The sequence below is a fragment of the Bolinopsis microptera genome, chromosome 1 (genome assembly GCF_026151205.1).
Source record: "Bolinopsis microptera isolate Bmic1 chromosome 1, MBARI_Bmic_1.0, whole genome shotgun sequence".
NCBI classification, from domain to species: Eukaryota; Metazoa; Ctenophora; class Tentaculata; order Lobata; family Bolinopsidae; genus Bolinopsis; species Bolinopsis microptera.
In genome coordinates, this window is record NC_087072.1 from 23046135 (window position 1) to 23063176 (window position 17042).

At 38.3% G+C, this 17042-nt stretch overlaps 2 protein-coding genes across 2 annotated transcripts in view; both read right to left on the minus strand.

The window, feature by feature from the left end:
* Window positions 1-17042, minus strand: part of LOC134825041 (uncharacterized) — an 852482-nt gene that overhangs the window by 411482 nt on the left and 423958 nt on the right. The gene's annotated exons all lie outside the window — the stretch shown is intronic.
* Window positions 1044-6416, minus strand: LOC134825244 (uncharacterized). The gene is made up of 7 exons (XM_063837397.1): window positions 6328-6416; window positions 5969-6073; window positions 5473-5586; window positions 5227-5329; window positions 4959-5050; window positions 4733-4752; window positions 1044-1213 (listed from the first exon to the last, which is right to left on the minus strand). The coding sequence occupies exons 1-7, from the start codon at window positions 6340-6342 to the stop codon at window positions 1138-1140; spliced, it is 525 nt and encodes a 174-aa protein (XP_063693467.1). The 5' UTR covers window positions 6343-6416; the 3' UTR covers window positions 1044-1137.

Genomic DNA, 17042 nt, shown 5'->3' on the forward strand with positions numbered 1-17042 from the left:
CGTGTAAAGCGACAGTACGATCTGAGCTCCATGGTGGAATTGATCAATCAATTGGCTTGCATCTATCCTGAATCAGTAGATGTCATCTTAAAAGAGAGCAGCATTGGCTGGCTGGATCTTAATAACAAGAAAAAAGTGGAGGCATTGCGAAAAACTGTTTTACCGTTTGTTTGTTGCATGATAGACTTTCTCAGGGAAAAAGAGGGCATAAAAACATAAACTTTGGTGTGACGGTGTGACGGTGGTATACAATAATTGAGAATTAATCAGAAACATTATCTCAGCTATTCATAGATCATACAAATAAAGCTAGTTGCAAATGGATTCGTGCTGATAAATTCCATTTATGTTTTACCAGTTTTAGGTATTGGATACGGCAGTAATTATAAATACGAGCAAGCCAGAACAAGGGAGGAATGAACTAATAACAGCTCAAAATACCTCAATTTATATTGCAATATAGATTTAGAATTACCCGTTTTGAAACACTCATGCCAACTAACCTGGTAAGAGATGTCATCATTTTATCGTCTGGATATTTGTCACGTTTATTCATATTGATCACAGTAAAAGCAGCCATATCCATGCAGCTAAACCATGAAAATGAGATGTTACAAAATTTTAAAAGGTATTATTACATATAAGTGGACTGTTTTGAAATTTACCCAGATTAATTAATATTTTTATCGAATTACAGACTTCATATTTCGATGTAATGATATCTTATGAACCACGATTTAGATTTTATTTGTTACTGCATTACACAAGCAAAACTCGTTATGTGACTACTAAAATGTTAGATGACCGTATATTTAACAATAGAAATTATACACAAGTTCAAAAAACCACAATAAATTAAATTAGTTCAAGTAACCGAATGAGAACTGATAAGAGATGGATAGATATCTTTGTGATTCTAAGAAATCCACTTAATCTCGGAATGTAAAATAAGAAAATCTATGCGAAAAATCTATGTCAATTTTAAATACCGCCCAGCTTCAATTAAAATATCCCCGATCTATTCCATATTTTAATCCTGAGCACAATAAAAAATTATCAGAGAAACTGTCTGAATCGCTTGTAAAGACTGTCTGTTCCTAATCAGGCATCAGCACGGAAATGGAAACGGCACTGTTGTTAACCTCGGTCAATGATGAAGAAGTCGTCTGTGGAAGAGGGAACTGGGGCTGGCTTGCTGTGAATTCGTCTCTCTTTTAGATTATTTGGTGGCAAGAGATTATTTATAATCTCAGGGAATAGTGATCGTGAAGGCAGTGAAGCCAATAACCTCTCCTATTCCAATGACCATAGTGCGTGATGAAGAATCACATCCTTTTCGAGGTGCTACTATTAAGCATTGTAATCTGTCCTGGGTGACTCCAGTATAAACAGATGACGTGCAACAAAACACTATGGATCTAGACAGGCAAAGGTCGATAAAAAACCGGGTGCGAGATGCTGGCAACTTCTCCTCTCTAAAAGTTTGCTACTGAAACATTACACACAAATCAAGGACGGTGTGCTTCTACCTCTGCAAGGTCGGGTGAGACCAGGATGACGGCAACTGGGCAAAGCCTCAGGGACCCCAGTGGCCTGATGAGAAGAGTGGTTGCTCGTCATAACAACAGAGTAATTAGTCAACAGATCGCTCATGTTGACACTGACTTCAGCAAGTCCAATCCTATCAACTACAGCAAACACTCAATGTACTTTGGAACCTGGAATGTTTTATCTTTAGTCAGCTCATCTTCACAGCTTTATCAACTCAGTCAGAACATTGATCACTACAGTCTTGATATTTTGGGTATTACTGAAACTCATATGCCAGGATCTGGAAGTACACTTTTGGACAATGGTAGTCTACTTATTCATTCTGGTAGGGGAGATGGTATCAAAAGGCAAGGGGTTGGCCTATGTCTTTCCAAAAAGGTCAGGAACTCCCTGATCTCTTATGTACCTACATCAGAGCGGGTCTTAACAGCTAGGTTACACGGCAAACACCTCAACATATCTGTTGTTGTAGCCTACGCTCCGACTGACGGTGCTAATGACGGAGAGAAAGATCGTTTTTACAACGTTTTATCAGACACGTTTGGTGAACTGCCCCGACATGATCTGAAACTGCTACTGGGTGACTTCAATGGAAAAGTTACTTCAAACAGATATGGATTCGAGGGAGTTATTGGTGGAGAATCTCTCCATAGTTCATCAAGCGACAATGGGACCAGGCTCATGGATTTCTGTGCAGCCAATCAACTTGTTATTGGTGGAACTCTGTTCCAGCATAGAGACATCCACAAGGGTACATGGCGGTCTCCTAACGGGTTAACTGTGAATCAAATAGATCATATTTGTATTAGTGGACGATTCCAACACTCGCTACTCGATGTTAAGGTATGTCGTGGGGCTGACATTGGTTCAGATCACTATCTTGTTCGTGGACGGCTGCAAATCAAACTGCAGTCGGTAGCTAAGATCACTGCTAAAAGGCACGATGTGCCTGCTATCGAACATTTGCGAAACTCGTCTAAGGTTCAAGAGTACAATGTGGCTCTTCAGAACCGTTTTGATTGTCTGGCTAATGAGGTCAACCTTGAGGACATGTGGGATAATTTCAAGCAGACAGTCACTGATGTCTCGATGGAAGTGCTTGGAAAGCGTCCCCGGAAGGTTAAAGAACAACACCTTTCGCAAACCTCTAAGAACTTGATAGAGCAACGGGGAATGTTCAAACGGAGGGATCCCACTTCAAACGTCAATAGATCAGCCTACTCTAAACTTAATAAATTAGTTAAGAAAAGTTGTAAAATTGACGACAACAACTGGGCTACTAAAATAGCGACTGATCTAGAGGAGGCTTCTAAGAAAGGCCAGCAAAGGGAAGTTTGGGATAAGATAAAGAAGATTTCTGGGAAAAAGAAGAAGAAAGTGGGCATGTCAGTTAGGGATAAGGATGGTCATTTTATTACAGACCCGGACAGTCAGAAGGAAAGGTGGAAGGAGCACTTTACTGAGCTCTTAAATCCTCCACTATCGGATGCCAATCTTGATGACCTCGATGGTGTGCCCTCACAACCGAGTTTTGACTACCTTTCTTGTTCTGATGGACCTCCTTCTAGAGATGAGATTAGTTATGCTCTAAAGAAACTGAAGAACTGCAAAAGTGCAGGGGTTGATGAGATAACTAATGAACAACTTAAGTATGGTGGAAGTGCTCTTGTTGGCCAACTAGAGCTACTGTTTAAAAAGGTATGGGAGGAAGAGGTGATCCCTGAGGATTGGCTTAAAGGTGTTATAGTGGTTATCGGAAAGAAGGGAGACACCTCATACTGCTGCAATAATAGGGGTATAACTCTTAGGGCAACGTCTTCTAAGGTTCTTCAAATGGTTCTTCTTAAGAGGCTGGATGTTGGAATGGAGTGTCTTCTTAGGGAAAATCAGTGTGGGTTCAGACGGAACCGCTCATGTATTGATCAGATTTATTCCATCCGCACCATTATTCACAACTGCATTGAGTTTAACATTCCACTTTATGTTAATTTCATTGATTTTAAGGCAGCGTTTGATTCCATCAGAAGAGAGTTTATTTGGTCAAGCATGAGACACTATGGACTTCCTGAGAAATATGTTAGAATCTTTCAGGCATTCTTCAACGGAACCATGAGTGCTGTCAGGGTTAATGGTGAAATGTCTGATTGGTTCTCTGTTAATTCGGGCACTGGACAGGGTGATATCCAGGGCCCCCCTGTATTTAATTTTTGTCTGAACTTTGGAATCTTTTTGGCCGAGGTTCACAAGGCAATCAGTCATGGTGCTGTACTGCAAAAGGAACTAAAGGGTGCAGATGAAAAAGTTATCATGGACAGTGACTACGCTGATGATCTGGCAGTGATGGACAATACTGAAGAAGGGCTGCAAGAGTCCACTGATCTTATAGCTTATTACACCTCTTATGCTGGGTTGAAGATCAACGCTAAAAAGACACAATGCATGGCGATCAGCAAGTGTGCGTCCCAGCGACCTTACACCGAAAGAGACAGTATAAAGCTAACAGTGGAGGGAGAACCTGTTGAACAGGTCAGCAACTTTGTTTATCTTGGTGCCAACATCAGTGGGGATGGTACCATTGACCGAGATCTTGACATCAGGATCCAGCGTGCTAATGGTGCGTTCCATCAGCTTTGGAAGATATGGAACAGTCGAACTATAAGAACGCCCACCAAGATCCGTATCTACAAGGCTGCTGTTATTACTATTCTGCTATATGGAGCCGAAGTGTGGAACACAACAAAGAAGCAGATGAAACGGTTTGAGGTCTTCCATCTGACCTCCCTGAGAAGAATCTTGAAGATAAAGTGGTTCTTCCATGTCTCCAATGAAGAAGTTCTCAGGCGTGCTGGAATTAAGTCTATCGAAACTTTCATCGGTGCGGCTAGACTAAGGTGGTACGGACATGTTGTCAGAATGCCAGAGACGCGGTTTCCCAATTTCTTACTGGATTGGAAACCAAACTATGGAAAGAGACTGAGAGGACGACCCCGCAAAGGCTGGATGGCCTGTGTACTCGAGGATGCGGCTGAATTTACAGGTGTCGATAACATCAGCAGAGATGCAGTAAAACAGTTGGCTCTAAAGCGAGTGGAATGGAGGAACATGTTACGCCGTAGAAGAGATGTGTGTGATGCAGGCCACTCCAACGACTAGGAGGAGACCTCTTCATGTAGCATGTATGTTTAGATTAAGATCTGGCGCCTGGGAGTAATGTGCTTGTTTGAGTTTCCGTGAGTAAATTAGTCAATGTTCTTATATTATGCATTGTTGTTGAACATAGATTTTCGATATTTAAGTTAGATTAAATTCAATTATCTAATATTTAATTTCAAAGTTGCAACAGTACTTTAGCATAAAAAGTGGGAAATTATGTACAGTGGGAAATTATGTAAAGCTTTTAGTTTTACCTGAAGTGATTTTATTCTAGAGAGGGGCACGTTTTTATCTTTACTCCAAGACGCTTGAGACGCGTCTTCCAGATCTTTAATCAACACTTTCCCTGGTAACCAAGTTATTAATGAATACTTGCCTAATTAACCAAATCTTGACTTAAAACAATAGCGGATAGTCTAAAATAAAACTAAAACAAAAAGTACATTTTATGTCCCTTTCTAGTTTCTATGGGCACGTGGAAATGGGGTTAGAAATAAGAAATTATTTATATTTGGAGTTTACCTGCGATGGACTGAAGAATCTCCTCCTGTCTGGCGATAACTTTATCGTCTGTGTACGGTTCTTTGGGAAGTAAAGATATGTACTTTTCACCCAGCGGGAAGAACTGTAATAATAATGAGGGTAATTTCAATTGAAACCGATGACACGTAATGACGATTTGGAATCTGTGGAAAGATATCGAATTTAATTCGTAACAGGCAATAGCATGTATTTTGGAATAAACCGTTCATTTAAAATAGCCATTACCACTATATAATTGATCTGATCTCGAATTTTCTGGACTTGAGGACTCTCGTCTCCGTGAACATTACGGGCGCTCTTTAGTTTTCGGAATAATTTCCTCTTCTCGAAGAATCGCACCTAGAGTAGGAATATAATCACTTTGAATTCACGTTTTGAAAATATAACTAGCAGTGTGATACTTAAGATTTATTGCTCATTTAATTTTGAGACCAATTAATGTGGAACTATCGATATGGTAATGGAATGTGAGTGTTGGTGGAGAGTAGACACACATTCCCTGCGAAATATTGTCATCATTAGGGGTCGTTCACATATTACGTAATCACTTTTTGGACAATTTTCACCCCCCCCCCCCCCCCCCCCCCCCCCCCCCGTATTCGTAATCAGTTTTACACATCTAGCTATTGTATCAAAATTACGCTAGCGTAATCATTTGGAAACCCCCCTCCCCCTCGGCTGATTACGTAATATGTGAACGACTCCTTAGTGGAAAACGAACCATTTTGTATTTGTCAGAAATCTTTGACTGCTGGGTGTTGACCAATTTATTTTGCAACATTTCAAGCCTTCTCTCGTTTTCTTGAACCACAGTCGGCGGTAAACTCTGAGCATTTTGGGAATTATTACCATTATTAATGGCTGAGACGGGGCCATGTTTTCCTAAAAATAACTCCTCGACACTGTCGGCCCCCCCCCCCCCCCCCCCCCCCCCCCCCCCCCCTTTTCTGGAAGTACAATTTAGTTACAGCGAATTTTAATTTTTATAGATGTGAAAATAACGATGTAAGAAATCCATCATATGTTCCCGTTTAATTTAAAGTGTAATATAAAATATAAATGATCAAAGCAATGACCCACCTCAACTCTACTCATGAGACGTTTTACATTTCTAATTTCACGTTTTATCTTCCCAACGCTTTGGAGAGAAGAATCTTTCTTCTGTTAACCATTTTCTTCCTCTTTATTTTTGCTTCTGAGATTGATCTGGGATTCATGTGTTCGTTTCATTGCTAAGGGAGCAGTTAAAGGGGTCATATCATAGTTAATTAACACAAACTGAAATAATTAATTGTTGTTGCGGATTTTTATGGAGTTTGAACAGTATTTCACTTTTCTAGGTATAGGATAGGTCATAGGTAATAGTAAATAGTATAGGTAATAAGTAATATATAATGGTAAAACGATTCATGTACTCTAGTTCGACACGTATTCTAGTTCGTCAACCTATTATTTCGCCAGAAATCACCCCTGTCGGATTTCGGTACGTGTCGAACTATAGCCCAGGTAGCAGACTCTATTTTCTACTTGTGATCCAACTACAGTATCATGTGTGGAACTACAGTACGTTCCAAATTTTCTAATTTTTCTTTCAGTTTCCCTCATTCCTCACATTCCTGCGTTCCTCACATTCTAATAAAAGTGGCGGGACACCCCTCACTTTATATCTACATCACATTCCACATGCTTTGTTCTCAATATTTAAATTGAGGTAACAATGTTGAGTCCTTTAGAATTGATAGCTCGGCTCATGTGTGGAACTACAGCTCTACAGTACGTTCCAAATTTTCTAATTTTTCTTTCAGTTTCCCTCATTTCTCACATTCCTGCGTTCCTCACATTCTAATAAAAGTGGCGGGACACCCCTCACTTCATACCTACATCACATTCCACATGCTTTGTTCTCAATATTTAAATTGAGGTAACAATGTTGAGTCCTTTAGAATTGATAGCTCGGCTCATGTGTGGAACTACAGCTCTACAGTACGTTCCAAATTTTCTAATTTTTCTTTCAGTTTCCCTCATTCCTCACATTCCTGCAATCCTCACATTCTAATAAAAGTGGCGGGACACCCCTCACTTCATACCTACATCACATTCCACATGCTTTGTTCTCAATATTTAAATTGAGGTAACAATGTTCAAGTCCTTTAAAAAGGTTCAGTTTGTTCCACAACACTGTATCAGTTTATTGAAGTTCAGTTAACTGCGTCGTCTCTCTTCAGTTCGGTCTATGTAACATGTTTCTTAGCTTGTTCCGCCCGAGCTCACATCTCTGAGATGGTGCTTATTTTCAACTAATTTATATAATGATTTTTGGTCATCTAATTAAATATGTGACAAAATTGGATTTATTAACATGTTTTAGTTTATCTACGCATACCAGGCCACTTAAAGCTCATACCAAGCTAATAGAGCCATGATTCAGTAGACTTTGGTATGATGCTCGATTGAAGTAAAATTGTTATTCTAGTCTGGTTGAATATAACTTCAAAGTATCCGTTATTTTACAGGATCGCAATTAGCTTGGCGAGACAAAACGTTTCGTACCGATTTTATGATATTTGAAGAACAATAAGTTTTCGAAAAATGTGTACAATTTTACAAAATTTATACATGGGGCCGGGGGACCCTTGTGTTTGAGCTGAAAAATTTTAAAGGTCGAAATACGGGGGGGGGGGGGGGGGGGGGGCGGGGGGAAGGGCAAAAATTGTTATTTGGTGTTCAAAATTATATTTAGATTCTGAATATTGAATTCAATTTATATCGTTCTTTAAGGCTGAAAGTTTGATGAAATTATATTATAACTGTTTTATCTTTAGGTTATAATCAGGTTACAACCAGGTTATTAGGTTATAATGATGAACCGTTTTGTGATAACCCTGCTCTCTGTCGCAGTCATTGGATCTCAACCTACACCAGCTGTTGATCTTGGTAAGTCGTCTATTTGTGTTTTGTATTAAGAAATGAGATGTATTGCATCTCATTACCCGCATATCCATCCTATATTTACCCACATTATCTCGATAGAAGTTATAGTTGTTATTATAAAATATAAATCCTCGGCAACATAGTGGTGAATCGAAGTGAAATATTTTTGTTTCAGATGCATTGAAGCCCTACCTTGCCATGCTTGACGCCAGGGATAAGGTAACAGACGATTCAACAATCTTGTTTAAAATCTCACTTTTGATGAAAAATATGTCGCATAATAGAATACGAGGCTGAGTTTATTTTAAAATGTGTATTAATATATTACAATGTGTCCGTCATGAACCCGCTAGGCCACTAGGGTTGCGGTTGAAACTTTGCTGATTGCTGAGGGATTGTGAACGGATTTCAAACAAATATCTTGCTTTTTGTCAGGTAATGGAAGCAGCTTGTTCGCAAGATCTCGACGGCACATTTAAAGCTGTAGCTGTAATTGAAGCAGGTTACAAGATCATGTTGAATGAAAAACAGCAATCACTGCGGAGTAGTCTCTTGTCTTTGACGCCTTACTTAAAATCGGTAAGATCAGATAAAATCAGATAATTTTAAAGATAGTTCGGATTATTTATATTTATAGTGTGACGTAAAATGGTTTATAAGATAATTATAAGCAAATAACTCAGAAACAAAAAGTGAAAAGTCAGCAAGCAACACTAGCCACCAGCTACACAGGTCGAGACGCAATCGAGGCAGATGTAAGACAAACTCATTTTCCATCCATTTTGCATGTATTGACGGACTGAAGGCCACAACCGTTTCTTTTATTTAAATCTATAAAATATAATAAGCCATGTATCAATTAATTTTCAAGTTTCACGGAAGGCCTACAAGTACGGTCATAAAACCGGCATGGACGGAAAAATAGGTTTCATGATAAGCCCAGTATGTATAATGTTATTATATTTCAGATATTTTATTTGACAATGATTGGCGATGTTTGTCGATACATCTCTGACACATCATTATTTGTTGATGATTCTGATCAAGTAAATGCAATGAGGAAAACAGAGGATATGTACGAGAAGGCTAACGATATGTTGATAAGATCGGATCTCGCAACGACCAATGTAATCAGACTACAGCTGGTTGCCAACAGATCTGATTTTACATTTAAATACAAAGATGTATTCGGAGCAGATAATTATAGAGGTAAGGACTAAGGATATTGAATTTTTAGATGACAATGACATTAACTGCCGTGCTGTTAAAAAAACAAAAATACTAAAGAATAAATCATATGAAGTGCGGTGTTGTTGTTTTTTTGTGAAGTTTTGTTGTTTTTTCTTCTTCTTCGACTTTGAATTCCGATCGAAGTAAGCCTCGTAAGCATAAGTATCGGTCATGTAGCAAAAGTGTGGCGATGTTGAGCATAATCGTTAACTAGGCCCATATCAAGTATTACATGATTGTGTCAGCCTCATTACGGTTAAAGGGTACCTTTTAACAACTTGCTTAATATTACTACATATTTACTCACAAATTAAGTCAATTTTCAGTTCTTTTAAAATTCACGATTCCTATTTTCAGGCGGCGAGAATATAGCTGAATCTGTTGCACAGTATATCGAAACAGCAATTACTGATGCCATGAGGGATATACGAACGTTGGGTGAAAATGGGAAAGCGATTCTAGAAACAATTCAACCGATGCTTGATCTCTTGAAAGCAAATAAAATGTACTACAATTAAAGGTTTTTTTCCGATTTTCCGCCTGCGATATACTTTAATATACAGGGTGGGCCAAAAGTCAGTGGACATACGTTGGCCTTAATAGCTCCGCCGTGTTTTATATTTGAGAGCTGTTGCTTTGCAGATGGCATACTGTACTTACTGGTTCGAGGATTCCGTCGTCAAAATTTGAAAATTCGAATATTTTAGACCACGCCCATTCAATATTAAAACACCTAGATATTGTTTTTTTCTGACCATGCTGAACGCCTAATTTTTTCAGAGACGGTATTATATTATTAAATGTTGCATATGATCTGAAAACATGAGGCAAAACGGATTATAAATGACGAAGTTGTCAAGCATTTTCTGTATTTCGTTAACAAAATTGACTGGGTGATTATGTGACACCGTGACACGACACCTTAATTGGGCACCCTTAACAGTTAACAATTCCCATAACGTTTAACTGGGTGGTTAACGGGGTCACCTAATCACGTGATTAGGTAAATCACCTGATCACACGTAATGAATAAACTCGTTATGCTTCATATCTCGGTCATCTGAGAAGCTACAGTTCTAATTTTGTCAGGACAAAAGTAATTCGAACAGCCAAACACAAGTCAATAAAATTCAGCTCCATCCGACTAGCCAAACTATCAAATAAATGCAAAAATGAACCTTCATTCGAAAAACATGAACTCGAATATTTTCGATTTGACGAATTCCTCGAACCAGTGGTGGTAGTAAGTCATACCAGAAAATTGGGCACTCAGTAACTGAGCTATTGAGGCCAACGTATGTCCACTGACTTAATATATTTTAATATACTAAGTTAATATATAGTACTTTAATATATTTTAATATTTAAGTATAGTGAAATGTAGATTGTTTTCCCAATTTTGCGCCTTCGATATACTTTGGTGGCTCAGTGGCTTAGTTGGTTAATCTGCTTGTCTACTGGCCCTGACGTTGCGAGTTCGAATCCCAGTTGGGCCAAGATTTCAAAATTGATGGGCAGCCGTCACTCACCAAACCATGGTGTGAATGGTAGTGGCTCTCATTAGAGCTGCGAAAATAACACGAGTGCATATGCCTGGGGTTGCGTCCCGACTATGCTGCAGGGAAATCTGTACCGAAAGGACCGTGGCCGCACCGCAAAAGAAAAGGAGATCGGCCCCTCGATCCTAGCTTGCTAGGTTCGCCATTGTTGTTGTTGTTGTGATATACTTTAATATACTTTAATACACTTTCGTAATATGTGAACGACCCCTTAATATACTTTATTATCTATCTATTAATATCTTTTGATATACTTAAATATACTTAAATATATTTTAATATACCTATATTTCGATTCAAATATTGGCCGCTAAATTTCTTTAAAGGCCTATTACTCAAAGATTCGGCTCGATAAATAAGGTCCTCACACGATTCTACGCCTATCCTGAAAATTTCATAGGACAATTTGGAAAAATGAAGAAGCCTTAGGCTTTTTGGTGAAGTCACTTTCCCGAAAATCAGGAACTGAGATATTGGCAATTTTGTTCATTTTTGGCCTTAGTTTCCACATTTCTATAGATATCAAGCTATAAATCTCAGATAATGCATAGATTAGCTGTACCTTCATGTAAAGTTGGTCTTGTTCAAAGATATTAATACTTGACCAATAAATGGGCCAAAATATATGTATCAAATTTGGTAAATATTCCCAAATATGGGCATATGGTTTTTGATTCATAACTCAGCCATATGATCCTTAGAACATATCCTGAAAGTTTCAGTGTGATTGCTCAAAAATTGTAGAAGATGGATTTTTAGACTCGATTTTCAGGGCACGCGCAATACAATTTGAATTACATATAAGCGCTGACCTTTGACCGGCGATTATTTCGGCTTGGAACAATATTTTTCCAAGGGGCCAAAAGTAGCTGATAGATATCACTCCCGTCTATCAGAAACAACTATAAAATAAATTTCTAGATAATTTTGATGAAGACCCCCGGGCCCCGGCCCTCATCCCTCTTATTTCGATAGTTTTTAGGGAAAATTTCGGTCAAATCGGTATCATTACCCTTATCTTTAAACTATACTATCTTTCTTTCTGTATTTATGTCCAATTTAAACGTTAACAGTAAACGTAGGCGTTATTTGTTTGCAGTTTGTACATTAGCTACCTAAAAGTCGAACTATAATAAGTGCAAAAAATTATGGAATATTTAATAGTATTTTGTCTCATGATTTGTTAATTTTGACTTTATACTTTTACCAAACGTACAATACAGATTAAGGCAACAATTTCAATAATTTCATCTTTAGCATCTTTGTTTTTCTTATCACAGCAATGTTCCCTTCATGCATGTAAGTTGTGGCCTCTGTCTAATATAAATAACGACAATTTTACACATTAATTTATAGACAACTAAACTAACTCTAAGGCAGAGCAGATACAACTTATTCAATATGAGGATGTTTGGACTGAGAGACATGCTTAAGTAAAACAACAAAACTGGATGTTTAATGTTTATGACTATTATATGTGTAGAAAGGTAGTATCTATAGGTTGATAATCATGTGTGTTAAGGAATCGTTTGCAGATTACGTCATCACTGAGAAGTGAGGAGGTTTTTGAACTACGCTAGTGTAATTTTAACACAATAGCTATATCATGTAAAACTGATAACGGAGGGGTGATTAAAATTGGCCAAAAAGTGATAACGTAATATAATTATATAAACGACCCTAAGCCAATAACTGGAGACGGGCTGTGGCAAATAGCCTAGTATGGGACAAATTGTTATGCAGCCATAACGATTTGCACGAAAGATTCATCGTATAGTATTTGTTCAGCAATCAAAAACACAATAATATGTGAAGTCATGTCTGTTTTCGTCACGCTGTTGTTCATATTATACGAAATAAAGATATGTCGGACATTCATAAGAAAATAATAAATGCGGCCGCATTCCCTATGTGAGCGGCCGCTAAATTTCCCAATCAATGATGGCGTCTCATATCATATTTACCTACTCAGCCCCACGAATAAAATTCAGTCTATATTTAATTGAGACTGCCAGTGCCAGGTATATTCTCCCAACTCCAAATTAAACATTCCCCTGATAAGTACAATATAAAAACAGAACCTACCTTCATCTTACTCATGAGACGTTTTACACTTTATTGTATTGTTTTATTCCCAACGCTTTCGAAGAAAGAATCCTTTTCTTCTTCTCCAGATCTCCTCTTTATTACTGATTCTAAAATGGTCTGGGATTCTTGTCTTCGTTTCATTGCTACGAGAATTTTAATTTTACAACGGTGATATCATTGATATGCCTTGCTAGTAGAGTCGGAACTGGCAGTTGAAATAAGTAGAAATAAATTATAGTAAGTTAAAATAAGTTGATATTTTTGCGTATTATTATGTTTGAACAGTGATCAAAAGACCAATAAAATTTAGTTTTTTTCCGGGTACATGAGATGTAAATGTAATGATAAAACAGCTGAAAATCGAAACTTTATTCGTCAGATTATAAATGAAAATGGGATGAAAATAAATGATCTATTGAAAATATCATCACAGCCGTCAAGTAAAGATGAAAAACTAACGTGTACTATGCGCTTAACCTTACCTATTATAATATTATTAATAGACAACAGATATCAAATATTAATGTTCGCTTATCCTGCACCCTCCCCGACCACGCTGTTGTACGATCAGCCAGCTATTTAAGCACGGTCGATGCCCTGTGATATCGATAAATAAACAACAAAATAAATTCCTGCTATCGCTTCTTTAAGGTTTGTAATGCCTTCCTTCGCAATTTTGCCTCGTCTGAGTCACTTGAGGACGGCCCAGAATCAGAAGAAGATTCTTTTTTCGGCTTCCTTTTCTTCTTTTTCACTTCTTCCGAAGAACTGCTTCCTTTTTTCTTCCTGGGTGCCCTTTTGGGAGGTTCTTCTTCAGAGCTATCAGATGATGATGATGACTTTCTGGGAGAGGGCTCTGACGTTTTCTTCCTTTTTGGTTCGGGAGAAGGAGGCTCTGAGTCAGATCCAGACGATTCTGAAGATTGATTTTCTTTACAATCTTAAAGATTATTTTCCCATTAAGCTATGTAACCACTATAACTACAAGAAATTAATGCAACCTATAGCATTGGCATAGCATCAATATTCGATAATTACTACGGCGACAAAATGAAATGGCAAGTGCCTTAGACTCTGGCTAATTGACAAAATCTTATTTCATTGGTTGTCCTGAGCAGCACTTTTACACTCAGCAGAACATACCGTCAATATATTGACTTTATCACTTACTCCCGATACTGCAATCGGAACTATCAGTCTTAGTTAATCAACAAAATGATTTGGGAGATTTTTCTATTGCCAATCCTCTGTTCAAAAGAAACAGTGCTATCATTGTAATAAAACCGATTAAACAGAACAGGTATCTTTCGGAATAACATTCTGGTATAACGACAGGATCACGTTTACCCAACTGGAACACTGCTGAAATTGGAATAAGACATATAGCTTGCCAAAAGGGTACTATAAGAATATGTGGCTTCTTACCAATCTTTCGTAAAAGACTAAACCCTAATCCAAGACACATTGATCCGAAAATTGGTACAAAGACAAATGGTCCGATCTCTTTTCTGGAGTCGGATTCATCAGATCCAAATATAAAATCTGGTTGAGCATGTTCTAACCAATCTTTCCCCTTTAGCAAGATCACCCTGAACTCTACTGTGGTGAGTAGAGTGTTACACTTTGTAACTGTGCTTAGCTTTTCCTAGTATAGTTTTCAGTTAATCTTTCTAGTAAGATAGGAACTGTTATTGATATTTCTAATTGCATTTATTCTATAATGTATTGCATTACAAATTATATACGTTTTCAGATAGATTGATAACAACCATCGTGATTTCATTGCATACATCAAAGCAATAAACAGTGGTAGCAGCAAGCGCAAGCTCAAACTACAACGACGTCAACTAAAACTCAAACTACATCAACTACAACTACGTCAACTACTGTGAGGATGTCAAAGGACACACCATCATTTGATGGGACTGGTTATACACGGTACCGCCAGCTTGCTAAGATATGGGCAACTGTATCAACGGTGTCAGAGGAACACAAAGCAATGATACTGATCATGTTTCTCAAAGACAAAGCATTAGACATCGCTCTAACCATAGATGAAGAACTTCTTAAGACCAAGAAGGCTGATGCTGAGCCACCTGAGACTAAAGTCGGTGTTGAGCTACTTATAGCCCAGTTAGATGAGATTTACCTAGAGAGTGATGATACTCTTGGAAAATATGAAAGATTTGAAAATTTAAAAAGAAACTCAGAACAGAGAATGACTGAGTTTATCCTGATTTTCGAGAGTCTAGAACGAGAACTGAAGACAGAAGGAGTGACACTTCCTGAACTAGTGCTGGCCTATAAATTACTAAAAGCTGCCAATCTGTCCAATGCAGATGAGAAGTTAGCTAGAGCCACCTGCACAGCTATGACAATGGAAGATATGAAGAAATCACTCATGAGATTGGCTGATTCCCAACTCAATAAATCCAAAGTAGAAGAATCTGACAGTCTTCCTATTAAAGTGAAAGCAGAGCCATGCTATCTAGCTTTAGACAAGAAAACTTCCAACAGAAGCTGGTAAAAAAGAGACAACAGACTCAAATACTCTCCCAGAAGAGCAAATAATGTTCAATAGGAACGGAACTGGAAACAATGTTAGAGGAAAACAGAGACCTTTTGGTCAGAGGAATGACAACAGACAGGTTTGCTACGGGTGCTACTCTCCAGGACACTGGATCAAAGACTGCCCTCTTAGAGCTCCTTTCAGACAGCCGATGAACTTCCAAAGGCCGCCTTACCAGCAACACACCATGCCTAATAACCAACACTCAGGCTACAGACAAGGACCGCCCAACCCAGCCTATTACAACCAGCAGATTCCTTATTATCTGTCAGACATGATTCCCAACAATGAAGAGTTTTACGGATACAACCAAGAATACTATGAAGAACCTATGCCTACAGTGAAACCCATATTCTTCCAATGGAACGTCCGTCAAGAAGAAGAAGCTGCTTTTCTAGCCGGAGAAACTGTCAATAAAGCTTTGTTAGACTCAGGAGCAAGTAGAACAGTAGCCGGGGAAAACTGGTATTCATGCTTTCTAGATTCTGTAGATGACGAGACAAGAAGCACTGTTAAAGAATTCCCAGCAGAAATCATCTTTAGATTTGGAGTAGGAACCCTAGAATCTTCTAAGAAAGTGATCATCCCAGTCACAATTTGTACCCACAAAATTCGGCTTGAAGTACACATCGTTAACAGTGACATACCTCTTCTATTATCTTTGAAGTCAATGAAGTGCATGGGAGTACAACTTAATTTCGAGACAGACACCATTACCATCCGTGGAGAAGATTACAAGCTAGAGTTGACTAAATCAGGTCACTATGCGATCCCAATCCAGGAAGAAAACGTGATGGTTCCAAAACAAGAAGCAGATAAGCAGATGAATAGTAAAGAGAGATCTCAAGCCAGAGCTCAAGAAACAAACTCTGATCATAATTCTACTCTAAGAGACTTCAACATTCCAAATCTTGATCCTGAAGAGATAAGTGCTCAAGTAAAACCTGAGATCCAAACCATTACTAGAACGACAGATCAAGAAGAACCACAGGAAACAACAAACAACCTACCTGGTGGAACTGCAGAGCCTACAATAGTTGAAGTTAAAGACACTCCAGAAACAACTATTGAGAGAACTACTGAAGAAGTGGAACAAACAAAGAAACCTCCAAAGGCAAGGAAACCTATGAAGAAAAATGAAGGCTTGATAACTGCAGTAATTGAAGGAGACACAGTGGTATTCCAAGAACCTGATTCGGATACATGGCACAAAGTTCAGCTTAAGTCTAGAGGATACACTGTCAACAGCATGAACAAGAACTACTGGAATGTCATTTCAGAAGACGGAAGTTTTTCCGGGGTCAATTTAGACAAAGTAGACTGGCTACTTGAGAAAGACCCTCCTGAACCTCCTCCCATAGCTGAACCCCATGGAAATGAAGAGAGTATCAAGTTTGCCGAGATGATGTCTGAAGAAG

Coding starts and splice junctions, on each gene's coding strand:
- LOC134825244 (XM_063837397.1), bottom strand. Junction 4,753..4,958: donor CTAGAATAAAATCACTTCAG/GTAAAACTAAAA, acceptor CATTACTCCCAG/GCGCCAGATCTTAATCTAAA. Junction 1,214..4,732: donor GCGCCAGATCTTAATCTAAA/CATACATGCTAC, acceptor AAATAATCTAAA/AGAGAGACGAATTCACAGCA.